Genomic DNA, 12,031 nt, shown 5'->3' with positions numbered 1-12,031 from the left:
TATTATATATATTATAACGTTACAAGTTTGTTACAAAAACTATCTCTGTCGTTTTACACATAAAATTAAAATATATATATATATTATAACGTTGCATTTCATATATAACGATATTTCATATATATATATATGAAATATCGATGGCTTAATTAGTACTCTCTACTTGAAGTCACAAAATTTCATTAGATAATAGCACAATTTACATATATTGTTCTGATAAAAAAATAACTCTAATTAATATTTAACAAAACCTTTACAAAGGCGTATTGAATAAATGCATTTTCAAATTAATAGCATTTTTATTACGACATATTAATATTATCTTTATCGAGCATCGACGTTCTATAACCCTTGTACTAAACTTTCGTTACGTCACTATTTATTTTATCGTATTAGTTAATTTAAAGAAAACCAATTTCATTTTATAGCGATCTATTTCTTGAAGTTTTTCATTTATTTTATGATTTTAGAATGAAAATCGAGCATAGAAATATAAGAAGGATTGTCTCTACAACATTATCTCGTATTGGATTTCATGTCGGTTGTTATCCTCAAATATACGTTGCAGTCTCCTTTATAATGTCACTCGTTTTAGCAACCGGACTGTTAAATATTCCGCTACAGAAGGATGTACAATATCTTTATGTTCCATCCAATGCAAGAAGCTGGATTGACAGAGCAGCTATTGAATCGATTTTTCCAGCCAACATGTCACAATGTGATTTCACAAGATTATTAAGATCAGAGGCATTTGCAGGAGTAATTGTTAAACCTAAAAACGGAACTTCTGTATTGGAGGAATCAATAATCGAAGATGTCATCAAACTTGACGAAATTATTCAAAATGTCAGTATTCTTTCTTACAATTCATTCCGACGTTTCGAAGATTTGTGTTGTAAGACAGACGGAAATATTTGCCACGAAAATTTTGTTTTAACTTTGAAAGGAAAAACAAATGATATCAAGAAAGCAAAATACAACATCAAGTAAGTTCTTATTTTTCTTATGGAATTTTCCCATTTTAAACTGTCTAAAATAAACATTGTAGTCGTGTAATATAGAATTGATAATTCACGGTGTGTTTCCTGTATAAATAAATTTCTTTGTAAAAATTTTCTAATATTATAAGCAATGTTCCCTCTAATTTTTTTTGTAGATGAGCGGAACATATACTTCTCTGAGCAAAAAATTTTTTTGAGCATATATATAAACAATCTTATGTTTTCCTGTAAAAATAAAATTAATCTAAATATATAAAATTGCTTGTCCTGACTGACTGACTGAATGACTCATCTCTTTAGGTTCAGCGGTTTGCCCAGAGCAAACCGCTGAACCTAAAGAGGTGAAATTTGGTACACAGTTAGGGTACGTCATGGAAACGCACACTAACTTGTAAGAAGGAATTTTTCGAAATTCTTCCACGGGGGAGAGCATTAAGGCTCAACCGGAAGAACGGCTTCTACTGTACTATTTTAGATGCGATTTTTTGTTTTTATCTGCGTTTTAGTAGGGTAGGTACGCCATGGCAATGCACACCAAGAAGGGATTTTTCGAAATTTTCCCGTGGGCGGGAGAGGGAGAGGATTTAGTCTTCATCGAGTACTTAGGTTTATTAAATTAATAACATTTCAGACATTGTTATAAATATTTTTATCTATTTCGATTTTAAAAATGTTCGAACCGTTTAAATTCGAATTTGCTATTGCGTATTGGTTCCATTATGGAACGATTGTAAACGTTTCAGAAAATTGATCAAATTGAAAATAGTTTGTTTGATTCTCGGCAATTCTCATCATTCTCAGCGGTAGGTGTTATATAACAATTACTATCGTTGTTGAAATACTGAATATAAATGGGGTTTGTTTGCAAAATTTTCGCGGGCGAAGTCGCGGGTAACAGCTAGTTAATTATAAAGTTGACATTAAAATTCATTTTAAAACATACTTTTATACGAAATATTATTTTTTGTCAATGATTTAATGTATCTAATCGAAATATACGCAGCAATAATCATGTTGCAGACAGAGTGAGAAATAAGTAAACAACAATTCAAATCGGTGTGCATGCTCGCCTGCGCGGCAACAATTTGAGCAGTGCGCGGCCGCGCAGCCGCGCAGCTTAGAGGGCCATTGATTACAAGCATTTTAATAAAGTAACCTGCAGCAATTTCTTAGTTAATGCTCACTACATTTATTAATGCATTAATATTAATGTATAAATATTAGATTTGTATTTATAGGTTAGTTTCAGACATAATATACTCTTGATTATACCCGAATTTATTAGCATCGCAAAAATTTGTATTTTGATTTTTGGTTGAAAACCCCACGTTGGAAGCTTTTGGCCAGGGTTGAACGCATGTTCTTTTCTTTTACCAGAGTCGATGTAAGTATTGCTCTTTGCTCTATACTATCCAGTACAGTTAATGTTTCAGGTTGCAGATAGTTTTTCTGTGTCCAAGTATTCTTGTAACTTTTTTCTATTTTTCTGTAAAAAAATTATTTGTAATTACATTTTAAAATTTCATTTTATGTGTAAAAAGGAAAAAGTATATTCGGTTTATAAAAAAATTTAATAAGATGATAATTTAAACTTACAGATGAAGATCTGGATAAATCGAAATAATTTATTTTCGATTTAATTTATCTAAATTTTAAATAGAGATCTGTTTAGAAATGTTATATTGCTACATATTGTAAATAAAAGTTTTGCACATAATGTTCTGTGTATAATAGATTTTCATTTTACTGTCTTATTTTATTACATATCTATGAAAATATAATTAAGAAAAGTATAGCTTATTTTCTGACACGTTTAAATAACCATAGAAATTTAATTCAGATTGGAGTTAATATATTATTTAAAAAATCGTTTAACTCTACATAAAATCTGCTATACAATTTTACTTCATTGAGAATAGTAAGTAATATTTCAATTCGAATAGTTTTGTATTTTACAGTCTAATAATTCTAAAATCGTGAAAGTGACAGTTAATAGAAATTATAAATATTAACGAGATTTACGAATAAATAATGTTCAATAACGCATGAAAATAATATTTATAAGCAGTACTTTGAAAAAGACAAAAGCAATAACTGAGTTAAAAACAAGAAAATTTCATATATTAAAGGAATTTCGAATGGATACGGCTGATTCTTCCTATGCTCAAGCCAATCTTACGCCGTGGAGCGATTGAAGCCCTCGAAGTGACAGAAATATTTATTACACCAGTATCATTATAGCTATTGGAAGCGCAAGGAAGAGTATATCCATCGACTCTGGTTCTACCATTGTCATTCATGGGGTAATATATAGTGAGTTTCGAAAACTGCTGTAATAGACAAAACAGTATTCTTTATTAATAATAAAAAATATATTACATTTCAAAAAACGTATAATAAATATTATTAATATTGAAGTAAATACATAAATATATACTTATTCGTTTAATTTATTAAAGTATAATTTTCTAACCAATGTTAAATTTGATTATTGATATAGTCAAGTTATAAAACTTTCCGCTTGTACGAGATTTTCGATTGAGAACCTCAGCTAATATCTACTTTATTTATACAACAATCAATATCTTTGTTATATTTTAATCTAGATCAAACACATAAAGAAAGAAAAGGAAATTTTACGTATTAAGATTAATTTTTTTTCAAAGTTTCTGTTTCAATGTCATTTAATCGACTACAAGATCGAAATATTTTAAAGACATATTCAATTGAAATTATATTAAATTTTTGATTTAACCTGATACAGTTTGTATGACGTTTTTCCTTATCAGGTGAAGTACAAATAGTCTAGTCTTTGCCAATACTCTATTAAAGCTGAATTTTTCATACAGCTAAAAACGGGATTTATTTTTCTGTGTCGTAGTACACATCATCTGTAATTACCACAAGTGTTCCACTATATTGAAGATGACTCTATTAAATCTTTGCGCCGATAACATCGCATATCTCACTTTAATTATTTACATCTTGCATTATATTTATCAAATAATGATTTATAGTGTCAATTAATTTTAATATTTTATGATTTTCAATAAATTTTAGAATCTCTCATTTTTAAAAATTGGCATTTGGTCCTTAATATCGTACAAAACTAGAGTTTGCGGCCGAAAATCGAACGTTAAACTTGTACGGCAAGCAGAAGTACACGTTTGACGTTTGAGCTCCAAGTAAAACACGTTAGCCACACGTTCACGTCGCACACTGACTTGTGGGATATTGTTGAAAACTGACGGAAACGTTTAACAATGATGAATGTTACCAGTGAACGTAATTAAACAAAATAAACTATTTTAAAATATTTATAGGATCTTTAATAACACGAAATAATTATTTTGACTTTAATTAGCGTCGTGTTTTCTACCGTAAGAAACAATAGGAAAGTTCCAATGCGTTTTTACTATTGCAACGACATACTTCTGTTGAGAGAAGTAGTGGATGTAAATCCGTATGCGTATAAAAATAGAAAAGCTGCTTGGAAAAATATATGTAAAAATTATCGTTTATGGCCACTGACTGAATATCACATTTTGATGTGTTTTTGGCCGAAAATAGGGCATGCCATTCCATTTATGAACTCCTAACAATTTGTGAAAGGACCATTTTTTGCTGTTATTACTTAGCTAAATAATTTTAATTTTTATCTTGTTAGTTTTATTTCGTCGATATTCAATAACGATTTAGAATGGCTATTGTAAATGGTATTTAGTGTTTCATGCACAAATCGTGAAAGATAACGTTTTGTTTTCCCCAAGAAAACAGAAATACCATCAAGTCAATTAGGATAAATTATCATCTTCGTAAAAAAAATACATAACGCTTCAATTCCAAGTGAGCGTGATCTATTTTCACAAATAATTACAGATGGAAGACGTAAAGCAGAATAGAGGCAAAACAATTCATCTCTTAAGAATATGTTAAAATTATAAAATTTTATGAGTATTATTTTTTTTTGTTTTTTCATTTTTTATTTTAATTTAATCATTACCGAAAATAAAACAAGCAATCAAAATTTGTAATTTCATTTAAATTCATTCTTACTTTTGCCACAGGTATAGTTTAAGTCATATGACATAAGAGAATGGCTTCTTCATAACTTTCATCCTCATTCAACAAGATTAATACAGTACCTCATCAGTTGACTACAAAAGAAAAAGTGAAAATAGAGTTTCCATGGTCACTTCACATCACATTATATAATATTCAATAATTCAATAATTTCTGAATTAAAATCATCTAATTTTTACAATATTATTCATATATACATATATAATCATTATTTTAATAAAAAAAAGTCACAATTATAACCCAAAAAAATAAAAATAAAGAAGTTTAAGCCGATCTTTCACTCATCATGCCAACCTACCAAACACCATTGTGAACTTTCTAGTCTTGGTAAATGAAGGCGCTCGACACCTGAAGTTTACGTTTTCGCAATGAAAACGACGGCTGCAACCTCTCTACTGATTGTTTTCCAACTGTCTACGAGTTAATTTTTATCAGTAAGATAAAAATTAACACGTAAGTACAGCACAGTAGAGTAAGTAAAATAATTTAAATGTTACAATAACATGTATATTTATAACTTTAAATTATATTTTCATTGAATTCCTGTTATTAGTGTTTGTAATTAAAATTTTTTAATATTTTTACAAACTTATTACAGATATCCATTTGCCATCTCTCAGGACAGATTAATACTGTCTGCTTTTGAATTCGGAGGAGTGACTTTAAATGAAAAAAACATGATTCGAGATTCCAGTGCAATTAGATTGTTTTATGGATTGGACCATACCACAAAAGAGAAGAAACAAATGGCACTGAAATGGGAACAGATGTGTTTAGAAGCATTATCAAACATTAAATTCAACAATATTAAAATATCTAAAATGTTCAGTCATTCTATTAATAATGAAATTAACAGGATTGGCGAAAGTGCATTGCCTCTTATTTTGATTATTGCTCCAATTATGCTGGTATTTTCAGCAGTTTCCTGCTTGTCGACTGATTCACTCAGTAGCAAACCGTGGTTAGGTATTGCCGGATGCGCATCACCATTCTTAACAACTGCCGCAGCATTTGGTCTACTGTGTTACTGTAAAATGGATTACACATCAATTAATGTAATAATCCTCTTATTGATTTCAGGTATGTTTTGACAAAATTCGATATAAATAATGAACATTAGATATTTAAAAAAATTATTGGTATATTGCAAATTTTTTTCTGATAACTTTACATATTGAGATAATCGAATTTAAATTATTTCTATTCAACGCTATCTAAAAAAATATTCAGCTATCCAAAGAACAAAACCCTGTGTTGTGTGATGGTTTCAACATGCCGTAGTCATTACGGTAATACGTTAGTATCAAAAGTTTTCACTATAACTTTTTCGAGCAGCAAACACATTACATTTCTACAATACATTCATACATTACAGAGATCGTAGCAATGCTGAAGCAATTGCTCCTTCTAATGATCAAAACCTAAATGCGATAAATAGTGTATTTAACCCGTCACTGTACTGCTTTGCGATGATTCTCTTACACAGCCTGTTAATAACTTTGCAAGCTACCAAGTTCACAGCATACTTTCGAAAAACACACTTCGTCAGTATCTCCGCCACAGAAGAAATAAGATTTATTCAGATTTATAGAACTAGGTCGTCGAGCGATTGAAAAAGGATAGTAATTAATTTCTTACCAGTGAATATTTGCTATCTAAATTCTTGTATATACCATCTTATATGCAAGTACAGTACTTGCATGCCGTACCATCATGAGTATCGTCCAGATCATATTGTCACTTTATGCATTTCATGAAGTAACAATATGGTGTGTCTCAGAGCTATACAGATGTAACAGATGTAAGCATTTGAAATGTCTCAGTAGTAACAACTGTTAAAAGTACTCAATAAATGCACAAATTGGTTCTTCCATTTGTAATAAGTAATCAGATCAAACACTGTCTAGTTTTTATAACGTATAGATTTGTTTTATAAAAATTATATTCACTGAAGAAAAGGCTAAAATTGAGAAGTTGACTCCAAATACAAATGAATTCTTTGAAATATATTTAAGAAAGGTTATTTTGAAAGCTTAGGAGTTTAGAAAACCAGTAATGTAACAAAATCAGTTTTCAAATTATGTTGACACAAACATTTAAATTAAATTGAGTCTTAAGAACAGATACTTGAAGATTAAAAGCACCCAGAAATATTTATTTACTTTCCAAAAATATGAATTGATAAGGTATATCTGATCTATAATTTTATTGAAAGCCGTTTCCCTCAAAAGGATAACAAAGTTCATTCTAATCTTGGTTAATTAAGCTGTTCGTTTGCGATCGGGTAATAATATTAAAATGATATTATAACGGGAAACTTGCCAAATATCCCATGTCTACTTTCATGCTTCATAATACTAACAAAGGAAAAAGGTGCAATTAATCTATATATATATTATCGAGACGAGTTGATAATAATAATAATAATATTAATCTGTGCAGAGCCAAAAAGGTTAGGAGTTGAAAGTTGAAATTTGAAGGGTACACTAAGAAAGGTTTTTTCGAAATACCTCCCCACGGGGGAGAGGGACAGGATTAAGGCTTAACACTTCCATCAACAATGGAAGTGTTAAGTAACAATAAAAATGCTAAGTAACAATGGAAGTGTTAAGTAACAATGAAAGTGTCAACAATGGAAGTGTTACGTAACAATGGAATTGTTAAGAGAAAGCGACGTGCAAGACGCAGATGCAGTTTTTTTATAGTTTTTGCGGGAAATCGAACATACTTTTAGACCCATCTAAAAATTCGCTAATTAGTCCAGAAACAGGGGGACCCAATTCTTGCATTCGTTATCGTTACTATATGTAATCATTTGAAAATACATTAACGTAAAAACATAACTCGGAATAACTTGGACTTAAACCCGTAGAGATTGATTTTACTATTTAAAAATCGCTTTACCTCGTACTTCACTACATCCAAAATTGTCGATCACTTTTAAATGTAAGGAACATATAAGACAAAAAGCATACAATATCGTGAAACTACATAGATGTAGCTATATTTTCCATATTTGTTAAACACAAACTGTTTGTAAAAAGATTACAGCAACAAAATTACAAAAATCTTTTAAGCAAAAAACAATTGCACGCAGCGTAACGCAAGCGTCATATTAAGTAAGCTGATGTAGACGAGAGAACGAGTCAAAATCTGTAAATAGTACACCAAAAATCGCAACTTTTGTTGTACAAATATGTCAGCTACGCTGTAAAATTAGCATATTGTGTATATCTACATTTTGATATTTGCTCCACACGTGTAACTTGTTTCATGGTTAAATATTAAATGTACAGTTGCAATATGATCATTATTTTTATAAAACAGCTTCAAAAGAAATGAGCGTTTCAGCTAGACTTTTATATAACAAATAAAAAAATATTCAACAATCTGTCAACTTTTATTTTCTGAACATAGCTTCAACACATGTGCTTATGCAAAGAAAACTTTTCTTTTTTTCTTAATACCAAAACTTAATTGTACTGTACCCTATACATGGAACATAGCTTTAACACGAATGATCATCTATATAAAAGTTTTTTCCTCGTTTTCAGTATTAACACTTTTATGATAAAACGTGTATTGTCACATTATATTCCTTCTTGTGAAAATTCATTTAATATTCATTTAAAGACTTTTCGCTAAATCTTTAAATAGTGATAAATTTATCGTTTAAAACTTATTACAGAGACTTTATGTGAAAATATTCAAAATTTTAATTCAATATTATTATGAATATTTCAGGTATTGGTGTGGACGATGCATTTATTTTGATAGCAGCGTGGAGAAGGACTGACGTGAACGCTTCCGTACCCGACAGAATGAAAGAAGCTTATGCGGAAGCTGCAGTGTCTATCACGATTACCTCTCTGACAAATTTTCTTGCCTTTTGCATGGGATTTGTCACACCATACAAAGTGATTCATATATTCTGCGCGTACGCCGCATTAGCAATAGTCTTTGACTATATTTATCAGTTATTCTTTTTCGGAGGACTCATGGCACTCGATGGATACAGAGAGAAGAATAAGATGCATTCTGTTTTTTGCTGGCCGATCAATCGCACTCATATAAAACTTGAAAACAGAATACAAGTGACATCGAAACAGAATAACAAAGAAAATGTTTTCATGATATTCTTCAGTAATGTTTTAGGCGAAATGCTTGGAAAATCAATTAGTAAGTTTAGCGTAATCATCTTGTATATAATTTATGTAACTGCTGCAGTATACGGTATGAAATTCATTCGAGAAGGAGATGATGTCAGTAAACTCTTTCCTTACTCTTCTTACGTAACTGAATATCTAAGACTTGAAAAAACGTATTTTTCTAATTATAGTCATCAAGTACAAATTGCCATTAACCAGACATTAGACTACTCAAATGTCACTGTACAAAATGACATAGAAAATCTTGTACAAAGTTTCGAATCTGCTCCATTTATATCCGATTCGTCGACCACAGAAAGTTGGCTGAGAGAGTTTCTGGCATTTACTAAAACTCCGGTAGCAGAGTTTTCGCTTTCTAGTTACAATCTGAGTGATTCGAAAGACTTTATTAGTGCATTTAAAAATATTTTCTTAAAAGTTAAAATGGCAAACAGGTTTAAAAATGATGTTGTCTTCAACGAAGAAGGTGATAAAATTACTGCATCCAGATTTATCGTTTCGAGTTTGGATGAGGAATCTCGAATTGACGAAAAATATTTCTTTGAAAATGTAAGAAAAATTGCCTCTAACAGCAAGTTTCAAATTATTGCATACAATTTCAGATTTATATTTTATGAACTATATATAAATATTCTGTCAAATTGTATAAAAGCTATTTGTTCTGCTGCCGCGTTAGTCATTTTAGTTTTTCTTTTATTCACCCCAAAGGTTTTGTTTCTTTTGTCTGTTGCCATCACTATTGTTTCTATTCAGGCTGGTCTGTTTGGATACATGTCTTTATGGAACGTGACTATGGATACTACCACTTTAATGACGTTAGTTGTATGTACAGGATTTTGTGTAGATTATACAGTTCATATGGCTTACGCATATATCAACTGCGAAAAAAAAACACCGAACGAGAAAATTAAGAGTTGTTTATATGCTGCTGGGTATCCAGTAACACAAGCTTGTATATCCACTTTTTTAGGTATTTCGGTGTTATACTTTGGTCCATCAGAATCGTTCGTAACGTTTTTTAAAATTACAACATTAATGGTTATATTCGCTTCGTTTCATAGTCTTGTTATATTGCCAGTAATACTCAGTCTTTTAGATTTCATTCCTTTATGTTCAAAAAGTTCTACACAAAAAACTGAATACACAGGAAATGAGCAGTGAAATTGAATGTTTAAATTATAACAATACTTCAAATATTCAATAATGTTGATTATTTAAATCTATGTTTAAAAGACATAAAAAATCTTAATTTGTTTTAAGAATATTTGCTAGTTCTGTCTGTCATATGTCTTGAATTACCTCAGATTGAAAGACACCAAAGTAAAGTTTATTGTTTATATTAAGCGATTGCAACGAAATACTAATGCGATGCTTTCCGAAAAGTCTTTTTTTAAGGGAAACTGAACTCTATTTAGACGTTAAAGACGTGGAGAAAACCCAAAAAACTCCACGTGGCCAGCCCATCGGAACGTGGCGCGAACCACGACAGAACTCGTAGTGTTCAGGGTACGAAGACCGCTTGGCTGGTGGGCTTCAGAGAACAGTTACCTGATTACGTATGTTTATTAAATCTGAACAAAACCGGTCAGTATATTTCTTATCTATGTGTGTAAACAAAAACTCTTATGTTAAATTCGCCAGCATTTTCAATTTGTATATTGTGCAATTTTTCCTGTACGTTATTCTTTGAATAATTCCAGTTTTTTAAAATTTCTTTAAGGATTTTTACATACAGTCGACCCCCCCTATAACGTACGTTCCTATAACGGAAATTCCTATAACGTAGCGAAAAAAATTGTAGCAACTTTCGTATAACGTACCTCCTATAACGTCGTTTCGCGAGAAGATTGATAGAGTCTGGACCAATAGTGNAAAAGATGCAACTACTACAAAGCAACACGAAGCTGTCTCTATCAGAAATGAAGTTTATTATGTAACATCTGACCTGTTTCTGTAGCGTTTCAATATTCATCGAGTGACTGCGTCTAGTGTTTTATTATTCTGCTATTAACGTAACATTTGACAAACAAAATCTATCCTAATCCATCACGCTGCAAGTAAAAACGTATAGCAAATATATTGACAGACATATTACAAATTTACTAAAATGTTTCGATTTGCATTCTTGGTCAAAATTTATATCGCTAAAGTTTTATGCGCTGAACTTGAGACAGCCGTTTCAACACATGGACTAATATCGATATTCACATTAACATTAATCTTAGTTAACTGTTTCAAACATAAACGTGGTTAAACAGGGCTTATTTGAATCGATTCCAAACGTTTCTATTAAGTAGAAATCTGGAGTTTTCAGTTTACATTATGTAGATTTAATATTACGATTTTCGAATACGATAACAATTTACACTAACATAAACAAGTGATTAAACTTTAAACTTTGAAGTTTTGATTAAATTTTATCTTTGAATGTGTATAATGTATAACTATTAACCTTCTTTAAGCTGAACAGATAGAAAGTCGAAGAAATTTATGTGAATTCATTATTCAATATTCAACGTAAGTAAATATATTTAATAATATTTTATTCATTCTTTTATATTTTATAGACTAAAGATAACTATTTATTAATAAGTTCACTTTGCAAACAATACATATTACAATTTAAACTGAATTTTATGTGTAAAACGACAGAGATATTATAATAAATTTGTCGTTAATGTTATGCCTGTTAATATATTTTGTTCTTTAACAAATTTGTAATGTTATAATATATATATATATATATATATTTTTATAACAACAGAGATAGTTTGTTAC

At 30.1% G+C, this 12,031-nt stretch overlaps 1 protein-coding gene across 1 annotated transcript in view; it reads left to right on the top strand.

The window, feature by feature from the left end:
- Positions 1–11,045, top strand: part of LOC111629727 (patched domain-containing protein 3-like) — an 11,437-nt gene extending 392 nt beyond the window's left edge. The window contains exons 2-4 of the mRNA XM_023373624.1: positions 471–986; positions 5,683–6,164; positions 8,829–11,045. Of these exons, the coding sequence (XP_023229392.1) occupies positions 472–986; positions 5,683–6,164; positions 8,829–10,414 (2,583 nt within the window). The 5' untranslated portion in view covers position 471 and the 3' untranslated portion in view covers positions 10,415–11,045. The remainder of the gene's footprint in view (positions 1–470; positions 987–5,682; positions 6,165–8,828) is intronic.
- Positions 11,046–12,031: the final 986 nt, after the last annotated feature.

Source organism: Centruroides sculpturatus, unplaced genomic scaffold (genome assembly GCF_000671375.1).
Source record: "Centruroides sculpturatus isolate CEXI.00-Female unplaced genomic scaffold, Cexi_2.0 scaffold482, whole genome shotgun sequence".
Classification (NCBI taxonomy): domain Eukaryota; kingdom Metazoa; phylum Arthropoda; class Arachnida; order Scorpiones; family Buthidae; genus Centruroides; species Centruroides sculpturatus.
The sequence above is the reverse complement of the archived record's forward strand: the minus strand, read 5'-3'. Positions and strand labels throughout refer to the sequence as shown.